Here is a 15068-nt window from a genome sequence, read left to right as displayed (position 1 = left end):
GGGGAGTCCCTGTTTCCCCGAGCACTACCAGGAGTGACTAGAAATAATGGTCACAAGCTGGCAGAGGGTAGATTCAGACTAGACATCAGGAGGCGCTACTTCACGGTCAGGGCGGCTAGGATCTGGAACCAACTTCCAAGGGAAATGGTGCTGGCTCCTACCCTGGGGGTCTTTAAGAGGAGGCTGGATGTACACCTTGCTGGTGTCATCTGACCTCAGTACTCTTCCTGCCATGGCAGGGAGTCGGACTTGATGATCTGCTCAGGTCCCTTCCAACCCTACCAACTATGAAACTATGATTCCAAGATGTTTAAGTTAATTACTTAATTATATTATTTACAAGGTTTTGTCTGTTCAAGCAGTTATGACAGCTACTTACCTAAAATGCTATTTCACGTGCAAGTAGTTAGACCTGTATGCTGGTCATTTGTGCTGTATATATCTGATTTGTGTGCAGATATACCAGATTGGGAGAAGCCAAATACTAATATCGGATATAGTATTTCTTTCCCCTTCCTGTATCTCAGTTTATCTTCCTGATGTAGTACAGACCCAAATTTACTCTTTTCAGGGCTTTGATATATAAAAATTAATTCTCTGAAAGAAAATATTGATGTTTTACTAGCAGAAGTACTCATTCTTCACCCAGGTTATTTTTGTAGTTCCAGTGTTTGTTTATTTTCAAGGAACTTACACAGTATTTTTGACCTAAATATATTGTACTATCTTTAAAGAACATAATACAACATATTTAATGTGGAATGAAAAAAAGGCAAGCGTCAAAATAATAATGACAACTGAACTGAATTCACTGCATCCAAAATGGAATGGTACCGGTCTATTATCTGAGAAATGAAGTAATCCTAGGCAATGGAAGCCCCAAAAGAGTTGAGTGAAAAATAATCAACCTATAATTTTCCTTAGGTGGTATGCAGTGATTTTGGAAAGTTTCGAGTAGATGGGACCAGCCATTCTCGAGTTATAAGTGAACATACATACAGACATAAACTTCATTTTATATATTTAGATAACACATATATTCCATATTTTACTATATATATATGACTAAGTAACTGTTTGCTTATTGCCATCAAAACAGTTATGAATTTATCAACAACTCACTAGATGAGTCTACACATTCATTAATACCCATTTAGTTTAGTACTTACTTAATGAAGTTACTGTGCATTTAGTTTAGTACTTGCTTAATGAAGTTACTGCAAACTATACTTGCTGTGCAGTAGTGCCAGTGCACAGGTTTTTTTTGTGCCACTTACTGCACAGTAGCCTAATGCTACTGCACAGTAACGTTTTAGCATGGTTTTTGCCCAGCACGCTACTACACAGTGTTATTAGGCTACTGCGTATTAAGGATCAAGTGTAGATGCACCCTTTGAAAGATAACACCTTTCAGTATTCTTACTAAGTTTAAGTACTTGTTATTATAATACATTAAATGCAAAGTAGTTACACATGCACATACACGTGCACATGCATGCACTCTCTAGCCTTAAGGCTGTTTTATAGGAGGATTTACACTTCTCACTCTATGTAATGCTGCCCAAACGTTCTTGGCTGTGCAAGTCCCTATAGCTAGGGAACAAACAAGTCCCATAATATTCTTTAAACTCTCTCTAAATCTCTACACAACAGTCTGCAATTTGCAAAATTTCCAACAGGGTGAGAAAATCTGCAGCCTTAATGCAATAAACTTGGTAACATCTTGGAATATATTCTGCTTCTCTCTTGGAGACCCTGAGACCAAGGAAGGGTATTGTAATACCTGATAACTTGTCTAAATTTATCCCAATCATGCAGTTGGTCCAATGCACAATATCACCCACAAAAATTCTTGCCTCTTGTCCTTATCACCGACCATTCTAATCGTTGCACTGCTCTGTCCCTTTCCTTTTTTCACCCAAATGTAGCTCCTATTATTTCTAAACTCTTTCTCTGTACCTGTGGATCACAGTGGTTCCACTTTCAGAAAATGACCGAGTACGACTTGCCAGATTGCTTGACTATAATAGGCATCAGTGAAATATTTGCAAATAGCTTAGGAGTATGCCTAGTGCATACCAGTTTCTGGATCATTTTGGACCACTTAGTTATGTGTGTTTACAGAGTATCAGTACAGTGGGCGGGGGCATTCATCCAACACTGGTCTCATTTATGTTCCAGAGTTGATCAGTCAACTATGGCCCAGCTGTGCCTAGTGGGATTAAAGAATGCTAGCTTCCACAGACAGCTGCATACAGGGGAGTGCTATGGTTTACATTCACATCTGGCAACCTTTGACTTCACACCCAAAATGACCAGATATCAATTTACATCTGGATCAACTACAATAAGCCTTTGGGACTATTCCAGAACCAGGCTCTGACTCATGCCTCTGAAGTTATAGTGAGACACCTTAACCACACTATTATCATGGCCCTTACTATCACACTACAAATGATAAATAAAAAACAAAAAGTTTGCTAGCCAGTGGCAAAATTAATATATCAAGAGTGGATCTAATTGTTCAGACCTTTAGATCCCAGATGAAGTCAAAGAGAACCTAATTTCTAATCTAATTAAAAATGGTTTCGATCAATTCCAAAACATGGGATATAGTACCTGCTTGTTTTAACAAAGAAACTGGAGACAGAAGCCAAACCATATCTGAGTAAAATCAAGCCCTGATTTAGCCTGATTAATTTCAATAGCATTACACCAGAGATGTCCTGTGCTTTAATGGGTCAGATCAAAGTAATGTCATAAAAAAGCAAACTAACTGAAAGCTTCTAGGTGACGTTCCATTTATATAACTAATGTACTGAAGATTTACAAAATATTGTATTTGGCACCAGTGAAAAATGAGAGAGACAAGAAAAATGATCACCTTATTTACGCAAATTCAAGATGAGTTTGAATTTAAGATGACCCCCCCCAATAATTAGATTCTATACATGGAAAATTTATAAATTTGTTATAATTCTCCATGTATAGAATCTAATTATTGGAGCATAATCTTAAATTAATCTCCCCCACTGCTGCAGCAGGGCAAGCAACACTAGAGGTAGGCAACGGGAGAGGGGGGTGAGTATCAAGTGGCCTGACCCCTGCTCTTTGCCCCTTGTCCTCCTCCCACCATTTGCTCCTTTGCTGCTTGCCTCCCCCACCAGTGCCTGTCCACCCAAGCTGGTCTCCTGCCCTACAGTTTCTGCCCCTCCTAAGCACCTGTTCCTGCTATCACTTTCCCCCTCTCCCTCCTGCCTTCCCCTAAGCTTGTACCCCACTGCCAGATATCCCCCCAGAGTTTACCCTCTGCAACTCCAGAGGCTACTCCAGAGGCTACTCCCCCCAGAGGCCCTGCCAGGCCTGACTGCAGCAGTTGAAGCTCCAAACCCAGCAGCAGAGCTGGAACCAGGATGGGAGCTCCTGCCACCACTACCACCGAACCCTAACTATGACTTACCTCCTAAATGGTTATATATATACTAGCGAATTGCCCATCAAGAATGATGGCGGTGTGGGGTGGGTGGGTGGGGACGGAGTGCTGCCACCCACCAACCCGTGCTGCCACTGCCTCCCAGGAGCGGGGGGGTGGGGAAAGCTTGCCCCACCATCCTCTTGTTCCCCTCCAGCGCCGCTGGCCTCACTCCCTCCTCCCCCTGGCCTTGCTCCTTGGAGGCAGCAGAGCACTACCATGATGGTGGGGATGGAGTTGGAGCAGGGGGCAAGGCCTGCATGCAAGGCTCGTCCTCCCACTCCATCCCCTCCATCATGGCAGCACTCCACCATCTCCGAAGAGCAGGGAGGTGGGGTGGGGCCAGCACCTGCTCCGTCCCTGCCGTCACGGTGACACTCCACACTCTGATTGGTTGTTTCACTAACCACAGTGCTCCAAAAGCATTACAGACAGACAGACAAAGACCATTATTATATAAGAATTAAAAAAAAGATCTTGAACATACATACATTTAGCAGCTGTCAAGATTTGTGTTGTATTCTGGCTGTTGAAAAGCTGAAGAATGCAGCCATGGTTGGGCTGGGACCAGGTCAACCATGTTTTCTGTGCCATGGGCCCAAGCAGGATGGCAGCTGGAGCCATGGAGGGTAAGCAGTTGTGGAGGGAGGAGACGGGGATCCTGGGGGCAGAGGCTGTGAGAGGCAGGGGGTGGGCACAGACAGTGGCTGTGCTCCACCTCTGACCCCAGGTTAGGGCTGGAGTTGGAGCTGCAGCAGCATCCTGCCTCTACTAGTCCTCAGCTTGTACTCAAATCAAAGATGAGGGGCTTCCCTCCTTCCCCCCCAATGTTAAATGGTGAAAAAAATAGAGGTTTGAAGGATTTATTCTGAAGTCATTTACACTTGTTTGAACTGAGTGTAAAAAGATGACCAAATGAGAACTCTTGATTAATTCTAATGGTAAAATATCACCCCTACTTTGCATAGACATAACTATTGCACAGGAGTCAGGCAATGGAGAGTTAGGCAAGCTCTTCAGATGTTGTATTGGCACATAGAGTTGATTTGATTGTGAAGAGCTCCCCTCCCTGCAATAACAGAGTTGGATTACATACAGGATGTTTTTAAAAATCACCATGAGTTGAAATCTAGAGCAGTGGTTTTCAACTTGTGGTCAGCAGACCCCCTGCCCTTTGAGGTCCACAGACTATGTATAAGGGCTCCACAAAAGATGACTATGATTAATCAAGAGTATGTGAATACCCACACTTACCATTCAAAAGGGTCTGCACCTCCATTCCAACTTTCCAAAAGGGTCCACAAATGAGAATAGGTTGAAAACCACTGACCTAGAGGACTGGAGAAAGTAAGTTTGACAGGTATTAAGCAAAGCATTTTTGTTTTATATGTTAGGAACAAATATACAGTATTAGTAAGCCAACAACAGGAATGTTTAGAATGGGTTCAAGTAATTAGACAGGTGATTCCTTTAAACATTTAAATAAGGTATCCACACTAGTGATGGTCCATTATCAAATTTTGGAAAGGAATTAGTTTAAAGTTTAAGTCACATATCTTGTTTAAATTTAGTGTGATTAGGGCTTTTAAGTATTTAATGGTAGTGTGGGACATTTTAAAGAGAAGATTTTAGATTCAATTTACTGAGGTAAAAATTAGGAATAACATTTCCTACGTTGCTTAAAATTTACTTTAAATCAGATCTTTCATTACAGAGCATTCTTTTTGTATTGCAATTTGGACCCTTCTTAGTAATGTGCCAAATACCATCTACAGTACCTGTTTTCTAGGATTGGTGGTGAACATGTGAGCAGTCTCATGAATACAAAAGAGTGTTTACCCGGGCCCATACTTGGCTTCTGTGGGCACTGTTGTCTCAACCTCCCCCACACTGCATGATGCAATTATATAATTCTTCAGCTTTCTAGCAGCTAGAATACAACACAAATCTTGGCTACTGGTAGATGTATACCTATTCAAGATCTTTTCTTTTTTCATATAACATTTTCAGATTTTGGTTCTGAGGTAAGTCATAATTAGGGTTTGGATTGGTTTGCTTTGGTTGTAGGGTCCCAGATGCTACTGCATTTTCTCTTAATGAAGATAAAGTTGCATGCATGTGTGAGACAGCCCAAGAGGAGGACTGCCCTTGGGTGGAGACCTTGCTATTACACCTCTGCATTATAGGGAGTTGCCATTTCAGATTTCTCTTTCATGGACGGGAGGCTTAAAGAAGGAGTAAAGAAGTGGGTTAAGTTCCTGTGAAAAACAGGTTTATCTGCTTACATTTATACAGTAAGTACAAACCCATTTTGTCTTTTGAAACAGGAATTTACATAAATTTGCTTTGTCCTGCTAAAGATTCAGTATTAGGCATTTCTTTTAATGTTTACAAATACCTTGGTTTGCTATTTAAATGGAAAAAAAATCTTTTAACAGAAGGGAAAAGAAGTCTTTCAGATGGATGATGCAACACTGTAATCCCTTTAAATGTGAACATATAAAATAACTTTCTCTGATGGCATTGTTTCTCACACTTTGAGGTAGTATTTCTCCATATTCCTCTCAAATGGTGCTGTAAGCCACACTTCAATTCTAAATGTTCTGGTTTTTTTCAAAGGTTTACTAAACAGTACAGTATGTGAATTAAAATAGACTGAGAAAAGGGAAACTTTGGAAATATGAAGTTCAATACCAGAGCAGCCAATGAACTAAGATCCTGTGTAGTAGTGGCCATACCGAGTGCTTTAAATTGAAGAAAGAACAAGAAACCTTACAACAGACAATTATAGAACTGACCAACCAATAAGAGAAGTTTCTTTGTAGCTCTGTCAGGTAGTGATTGTTTCTGTCCTGAAGCAAGAAAATGTATATCCCTCATAAAACAAATCACCATCCATAGGTATGGCTCATACCTTCTTGAATCTTAATTCTCATCTCAACTTCTGTTTCATCTGACAGTCAAACAGCAGATAGATACAACTAAACACATTTCCTTCAACTCCAGAAGTATAAAGCAGGAAAATTCACATTCTAGTGAATGCACAAAAAAAAAAAAAGAGAGATTAAAAATTACATGTTAAATGTATTTTCCCCCTTCAGGTGCTGTTTTAAAAGAATAGCCTTTGACCAAGAATAAAAATTGTCGTCAGAATAATATGCGAACAGGTAAATTCTAGTAAGTTTATTTTTTATTAATATGTGTTTAAATATATTTAGAATTCACTAAAGTTCACTGATTCCAGCTGCTGGTATTGGACTATTAAGCTCGCTCCCGAGAGCCAGCTCCACACCCAGGGCAATGGACAAGTACTTGGCAGTTAGTAACACCTACAGCTTCCCTAAGAAAGGATTACATTGCCAATCTTAATGCATCTCTTTAACATTGGGATTGGCTGGCATATTGCCCAAAGCTTTGTATAAATGAAGAAGAATGAAGTAAACTTTTTATTTGCTGTCTTCTAACAATTTTGAATCATTTTATTTTTGGTTCACAGGATATTAAACTTAGGCAGTGTTTGATGGTTTAGTTTTTGACTTGGAGACAAATAAACCAACGTTGTAAGCAGCAGCGGTGGATAAGGTTCGATAGGCCTAGGTACTACTAAGAGATTTTATAGTTGTTGTTTGTCTTTTTTCAAAGACAGGACACTCAGATCCAAAGTTTTCAATGGATACAGACAAAGATGTAAAAGCAGTTTTGCATGCATTGGACCTGAATATGTGCACACAGAACTTAAAGTTGCAATTACCTCTGACACTGAGTTCCTTAGAGCACTAACTTGGAATGGTTCAGTGTTCTTTAATCTTGGTTCAATAACACAGACTCTTTGATCACCTTCCAGAAATGTTTTTGACCTCATTTTCTTCTCTCAGCAAGTGAAATATTTTATCAAAATTAAAAAAATGTACACGTTGTAGAATTTAATAGGTCAGTAGCATTTCTACAGTAAAATTAATTTGGAAAGGTATTGACAATATCTATTTTTAAACTGATTTTTAATCTAGATTGATCTTGAGAATGTTTTGCCCATCATCATATATCTCGCATAGTAATCTTTTCCATCTATTATGGTTATACTAAATTCAAACGTTGCATATATTTGCCTCTCACAGAATACAATTTGCATTTTTAGATTTAAAAAAGGTATTAACTTCACTTATAAGACAACACAGTATGGTCTTTTGAAACCAAATACAAACTGCTGCATATACACATTTAACCAAATAAAGAAAAAAAAAAAGATAGCGATTCAGGTTGGACAAGTTTATTTTGGCAGCAGAGCACAATACCAGATGAACTGGCAGGTCTGGTTGTGCACCTCTAAAAAACACTAATCTCTTAAGAAAGTGGCAAGCTACACTACGCCCTCCCTTATACTAATGTACCTGGGTCCCTAGCTCTGTTAAAATACATTCTGATTTTCATGGAGTACTTGTATTTCACTGGATCTTTGGCTGTAAACTTCATGGAAAAATCTTGCCCTGTAAAGGGGAAAAGAAAAGATTGTTGTGTGTTAGATTTTGGTCTAAACCATCTCAGTGAAATGAACATGGCTTATGATATTAATTGTAAGAATTTATATTTTAATATTTACTGTATTAAATAAAACGTGTGAGCCATTTTGCAGTGTCACTGTGGATACTTTTAATAAACAGCAGAGGAAATCATTATTTGCCTGTACTGGAATGAGAGAAAAGTACAGATGAGTTTATAACAGAACATTTGACTGGGTCAGATGTAGGAAGATAGTCTGTAAAGACTCAGCTTACTGGCAAACACTTTAAACAAGTGAGAACTAACATTTTTCCTTATCATTGTAAGTGTTAGTTCATAAAATGTATAATATAGTGGCAAGCTCTGAAGAGCTGCTTTTCTTGCCCCACTCCAACTTGCCCCTTCTCTCTAGATAGGCTGAAACTAGAATTCCTGAGGTATTTTGCCATGGAATGGAGACATGGCTTAAGGGACTGCAGAAAAGACAGTGGCATGGGTTTTTAATAGTGTAGGTTGTAGCCATGTTGGTCTAAGGACATTGGCAGCTAAGGTTCTTTGGGTAAACCCAAAATCTTTTATTAGACCAACTCAAATAGTTGAAAAATTCTTCTTGGCAAGCTTTCGGTCACAAACACCCTTTGTCAGGCTGAGGAAGTGTCTGCAGGTAGTTGGTGCTCTTCCTAGATGGAGTGACAAAGCAGCTAAAGGCCAGTACCTATGCAAGAAAGCCAGTCAGTTAAAATGTAAATTGAGGTGGTAAGTAGGTGAGAGACAGGTGGGGGGCGGGAGGAAAGGGGGAATGAATGTAGCTGTAGTCAAAGGATGGGAGACAGGAAGAATGGGGGAAGAGAATGAGAATAGCTGGTAAAAAGTGGAGGGTTTACCTGGGAAGTCAGATGTCAGGCAGGTTACAAATGTGTCATAAATCCAATGTCTATATTTAGTCCATGATTTTTTGTATCCAGTTGATTGATGAAGTGAAGTTCATAGGCTCGTCTGTGAAAGGTATTATCTATGACGAGCCTATGGACTTTACTTCATCAGCCTACTGGATACAAAAAATAATGGACTAAATATAGACATTGGATTTATGACAGGAATGAATACAGTAAAAAGAAGCTACAACTGGGCTACACTGGTTTATTCCAAAACAGTAGAGATGAAAAATGTAAATCACAACATCCATTTCTACAATACTGTATTTTGTATAAACCACTAAGTCAGATTTTTCTATACATAAACAATAGGAATTCGGCTGTCTCATTTTCAGATACTGCTAGAAATAACAGTGAAAAGAACACCTAAAGTGATATCAGAAACTTGAGAATCATGTGTTATATCACAAACCCGTTCTATTCCTGTTTTAAGGGAAATGTTGGAGTTTTATAAGTAAGGAGTTATAAAATAAACTTGTGTATGTATATACACATTATCTACATCTATATAATCTCATCATATACCGTCTGTCTCCAGTGAAGCAGAGAGCTGGCCCCACCTCTCTGTTCCCTAGCTGGAGCAGGGGTGGGTGTGTGGCCAGATGCCAGCCCCACTAAAGCAAAGGCAGCATGGAAGAGGTTTATTCCCTCCTTCCTCCCTTGTCCCACCAGCCCATGCCAGGCATTTCTCCACTTGCTGTTCCAGAGCCAGGGGCATGGCCAGTCCCAGCAGCAGCCTCAAGGGAACTGGCCAGGGAGGGGGTTTAATTTCCCTCTCCTTGTCCCACCAGCATCTGAGCCAGGGTCTGCCTGACACTTCCCCCTTGCTGCTGTAGCGGCAGGGGTGGGGGCATGGCCAGAGGCAAGCCGACATGGCCCCAGAGGCAAGAAGGGGGTTTATTTTCCCTTCTGTCCCTGAGAGACCACAGCCAGGGTCCGCCAACCCCAATCACCTCTGCCTCCAATTGTTCCCTGCATAGGGCAAGAGGTGGAATAAGCTTCTTCCCTGCCCCCTCCACCAGACACTGGAGGGAGGGGGGAAACCCCTCTTCCTGCCTCCTTACCTACAAGGGCCATGCCAGCTGGCTTCTGTCTGCACCCCTGCCCTACCAATGGAGCAGCGAGCGGGGAGGGACCCTGAAGGGGACAGCAAACTCTGTCATGGTTTCCCAGGAGCACAAGCCTCTTTCCAGTAGGAGGCCTGCATTATGGGTGGGAGTGGGGTGGGCAGAGCTGCTGCACACCATGTGGGGTGAGGGGCAATGGTGCTAGAGGGAGCTTGGGGGGCTAGCCACCCTTCTGAGCCCCAGTGCTACCCCTCGCCCCGCACAGTCTGAAGCAGCTCTGACTGCCTCACCCCCCCTGCCAGAAAGAGGCTTGCACTCCCAGGAAAACATGGCAGGGGGTGCTGCCCCCATCATAGTCCCTGCCCTCTTGCCGCTCCAGTGGCAGGGGTGGGGGTGCAACCACAGTCCAGCTGGCATGGCACCCTTAGACGAGGGGGCAGGGAGGGAGATTATTTCCTCCCTTCCTCTGGCATTTGGCGAAGGGGGCAAGAGGGACTTATCCTGCTGCTCGCTCCACACAGGGAGTGATCAGAGGTGGCTGGGGTAGCAGCTGCAGTCTCCTGGGGAGAAAGGGGGAGGGGAATAAATCCCCTCACTGCCCCCTCTGCCTCAGGGGGCCATGCTGGACAGCCTTTGGCCATGGCCTCCCCGCAGTCACTGGAGCAGCAAGGGGAGAGGGGGAGGGGAGTGCCAGGTGGACCCAGACTAGGGTCCATACCGGTGGGACAGGGAGGGGGGAATTAAATCTCCTCTCTGGCCAGTTCACTTGAGGTTACTACTAGGCCTGGCTACACCCCCCAGCACAGCTTCCCTGCAGCCAAGGGTGCACTTTCGCACCCCACCAGCTTCAGGCCTGAGCCACTGTGGTTATGTGCCTGCATTTCCTGAATGTCTATTCACTTGCAAATTGGTTCAATCTAGGCTGGTTAGACTAACTTACAAAACTGAATCAATTCAGGCTCTGGCTTTTTGAATGCTGTCCCTAGCCAGAGTGTTCTGATACAAAATCTACAGCAAAATATACTTCCTTTGGATACTAAATTGTAAGACACAAATATAATGGTCTGGAGTGATCTGAAACTGTACTTTCTACATAAGCAAGACTTAATGAACTAGCTCTTCAACTGCATCAGAGTACTACCTGATGAAACTAAGTATGAAAAGATGGATGGAGTCAACTGGATGGAGCCAAAGATGGATGGAGCCAGCTTTTCTTAATACAGTTTGGAATATCTGCAAGGCAGCTTCAGATTCTGTCCAGCTACATGAGGCCTGGGGGTTCATTTACAGCTAGAAAATAGAGAAGTGCTCAAATTGTTCCTCTTTTCCTTGCCCTACTACATAGCTATTAGGGCTGTGCAAAGCTTTGGTCCCTGATTTGATTCCGTGGAGATTCGGTGCGATTCGGTAGCTGAATCTCCAAATCAAATCAGAGGACCCTTTAATCTCTCTGAATCAAATCGGAACCCTCCAAATTGATTCAGAGAGATTTGGAGATAGACGCAAACACAGCTTTAAATGTTTTTTCTACATACCTTTAGGAAGCAGGTGTGACTTATGAGTGCTGTGATGCTGGGGCTCATGGAATGTCCCACAGAAGCACGGGGGCTCCCCCGCATGCTCAGCAGCAGACCCAGAAGTGGACCAGAACCACTTCCGGTCCACCAGCGAGTGCGCAGGGGGGGCCCTGCACCTCCCTAGTTGGGTGGCTGGTGCCTCTTGGGTCTGGGCAGGCACCCAGGGTCCCCCTGCGGCTGATTGCCGAGCTAGGGGGCCACTGGGAGGCCTCCAAGCGCACTCCCTGGCACACCCAGAAGTACTTCTGGTCCACTTCTGGGTTGGCCTCCAAGCACGTGGAGGGTCCCCCTGCACTCCTGTGGGACGCTCCATGAGCCCCAGCATTGCAGTGATCATGAGCCATGCCTGCTACCTCAAGGTATGTAGAAAAAACTTTTAAAGCTGTGTCTATGTCCAAATTGCTGATTCTGTGAATCAGCATTGAATCTTCAGATTCATATTTGGCCAAATTGAACTGGGGACAGTGATCTGAATCAATTAATCAAATCACTGTCCCCGATTCGGGCCAAATCCAAATCGAATAGTGCGTGCTTCACACACCCCTAATAGCTAAGAGGATGGGTAATGTAGGGCCAGACAACCTGGATAAAATGGAGGAACAGTTTACAATCAATTAGACAAATTCAACAAGGACAAGTGCAAAGGCCTGCACTTGGGACAGAATAATTGCATGCAGAAATACAGACTGGAGAAGCACTGGCTAGGTTGCAGTACTGCAGAGAAGGACCTGGGGGTTACAGTGGACCATAAGCCTAAAACCCCCGCCAACAGCATACTGGGTTGTTGTAACAGGAATATTACTTGCAAATCAAGAGAAGTGATTTTTCTGCTCTATTCAGCACTGTTGTGGCCTCACCTGGAGTGCTGTGTCTAGTTTCGGGCTTCACACTTCAAGAAGGATGCAGACAGTTTGGAAAGAGCCCAGTGCAGAGCAACAAAAATGATTAGCTGCTCAGAGTGAGGCAGGGATGGAGGCTGGGACTTGGGGCTGGCGCTGGGGAACTGTTCTGCCGGCTCCAGGGAACTGCTCTGCTCCCCAGCCCCAATGCCATGTGCCTGGGAGGCAAGACTAATGAGAAAAGGCTGAAAGAACTAAGATTATTTAGCCTGAAGAAGATAAGCCTGGGGTAGTTGCAGGGCAGAGGAGGGAGGGGGAAGGGCTGGGATTGATAACAGTCGTTAAATACCTGAAAAGTGATTACAGAGAGGATGGAGATGGACTTTTCTCCATGACCGCAGGGGAGGAACTAAGAGCAATGGCCTCAGGCTTCAGCAGGGGAAACTTAATTTGGAAATTTGGAGGAACTTTCTGTTTACAAGAGTGGTCAAACATTGGAACGGGCTGCCTAGAGAAATTGTGGAATCTCCATCCTTGGTAGTTTTCAAGAGTAGGTTACACAGAAACTTAACTGGGATGGTTTAGTCAGGGATGATCTCGCCTCGAGTAAATGACCTTGTGAGATGCCTTCCAGCCCTACTTTTCTATGTTCCCATACTGACCCACATCTGTGGATTCACCTGTGTTAGCGCCTCCAGTTAGTTGGTTATGCTTGTAGTAAAGCTGCTTTGAGCCTCTGGAGTGTTAAAAGTCAAACCTGACAGAGGCCTTCTTCTGTCAATAAACTCTCCACATATGAAAGCCATGAGAGATTTCAAAGATATTTCTGATGATTACAAAAGATTGAGTCCTCATGTATTTCCAGCAGTTATCTTCTACATTTTAGTTTAACGGGGGGGGGGGAACCCAACACATCGTAGTATATTTTTTTCTCATTCATGAGTTTCCTCATGCATACAAGGAAGAACATACAAATCTCTCTTTGTTTTCTTTAAGATCATGAAGAACTCTGTGGCACCAGTTATGGATCTTTTTGTTTAAATGGTGGGATTTGTTATATGGTACCTACTGTATCCAGCCCTTTTTGCAGGTAAGTGAAATCTAAATTTTGCATTTAGGTATTGCCCATAAAGAACACATTTTTATTAATAACAATGTTGTAAAAAGAAATGTAGTATTCTAGAAAAAATTACCATGGAGCTATGACTGTCAAGAACTGATTATTGTTTGTGACTGCAAATTTAGCCATTCATATTCAGTTTGTTTAATACCTTGAGCAGACTCACAGAAAGCAACGTTTTAAAAAACTTAGGGAAAATAGCCATTTAGTGCAGGGCCAGGCAATTATTTTGGGTGGAGGGCTGCTTAACAAGGTTTGGTGAGCTGTCGAGGGCTGCATGGGTTGCCCTGCCCCTTGACAGGAGCCCTGCCCCTGGTCACCACCTTGGGACTGGAAGTCCCAGCCTAACCCCTGAACTTTGCCACTGGAAGTCCCTCCCCTTCCTCCCCAGAAATTTTCCTTTTGGGAGGGGGGAGTTGCCATCTTAGAACCAGAAAAAACCAAATCATACGCTAAAAGTCAGACATCTACTATAACATATTCTAATTTTATTACAAAAAATATTTGTGTCATGATTTGTGTTTGTGTACTGTATATAGAGTTAATTGCATAATAACTCAAAAATAAATTATTAGTCTTGTATATTGTGTGTGGGGGTGTGGCTGGGTGTGTGTATGTGCATGTATGGTAGGGTGTGGGGGTATTTATGGTGGGGGTGTGAGTGTGTATGGTGGGGTGTGGGGGGAGTTTGTGAGGAGCTGCAGCTGTGTGCGGCGGGGCATAAGTTATGTTGCAGGATTGTGTGGTTTGTGGGGCGCGAGTGTTTGGCTCTGGAACACACTGTCTGCTCCTGCAGTCAGTGCAGGCAACACTGGTGTGTGTGTGGGGGGGGGCATTTGTGGGGTGAGGGAGGATGGGAAGGGTGTGGGGACCCCTTGCACACTCCCCCCATGGCTCAGCAGGAGGTGGGAACACTGGTGTATCTTCAGCAATACACAATGAATTCTTCAGCAATACACACTTGTGCCTGGTTCTGGCCAGTGCTGCATGTGGCAGTGAGCAGTGCAGCCCCTGCTGGGCTGTTTGTTCCCTGGCATCCCCCGCACAAGTGGGGCACAGGAGGGAAACCCCAGGCACTGAAGCTGGCTGCTTCCCACCCCGCAGCCCACTCCAGTGCCTGCAGGGAGCACTAGGGAAACAAACAGGAGCCAAGCACCAGCACCAAGCAGAATGCCCCTGCCCTGTTACCAGAGCTGACCCGAGCGGGGTGCAGGGCCCCGGGGAAATCAGCCCATGTGGGACCCCATCCCCACTCTCATTCCGCAGGTCCCAGACCTGAAGAAGCTGCTCCCGCCATTGGTAGTGGCGACATCGGCCGTGGTGGGGAAGGGGGTTGTGAGCGGCTGGATGTGGAGCTGCCACGTCGCCCAACTCCACACCACCTCTGCTCTGCCCCACTCTGTGGGGGCCCCCAAAGCGCAGGGCCTGGGGTGACTGCCCTGATTTGCCCCCCCCCCATCTGCCAGGGCTGTGCACCATGGGGGGAGTGGGGGGGTTCCCATACCCCTCCCCCCTCATGCCTACTGTGGCAGGTGCAGAGATCCCACCTCAGGAACACAGC

General features: G+C 44.0%; 2 protein-coding genes across 4 annotated transcripts in view; one reads left to right on the top strand and one right to left on the bottom strand.

Annotated features, from left to right (window-relative positions):
- The window catches only part of NRG4 (neuregulin 4), a 129104-nt gene that overhangs the window by 77971 nt on the left and 36065 nt on the right, over window positions 1-15068 (top strand). Inside the window, exons 2-3 of one of the 2 annotated variants that reach the window (XM_019504417.1) lie at window positions 6574-6639; window positions 13384-13477. In XM_019504417.1, the coding sequence (XP_019359962.1) occupies window positions 6630-6639; window positions 13384-13477 (104 nt within the window). In that variant the 5' untranslated portion in view covers window positions 6574-6629. The remainder of the gene's footprint in view (window positions 1-6573; window positions 6640-13383; window positions 13478-15068) is intronic. The other variant, XM_019504416.1, reaches the window with a different exon arrangement.
- TMEM266 (transmembrane protein 266) overlaps window positions 1-15068 on the bottom strand; it is a 254377-nt gene that overhangs the window by 206890 nt on the left and 32419 nt on the right. The gene's annotated exons all lie outside the window — the stretch shown is intronic.

Source organism: Gavialis gangeticus, unplaced genomic scaffold, assembly GCF_001723915.1.
Source record: "Gavialis gangeticus isolate Ggan-Ray unplaced genomic scaffold, GavGan_comp1, whole genome shotgun sequence".
Taxonomy (NCBI): Eukaryota; Metazoa; Chordata; order Crocodylia; family Gavialidae; genus Gavialis; species Gavialis gangeticus.
This window is presented reverse-complemented; position numbering and strand designations above follow the sequence as displayed.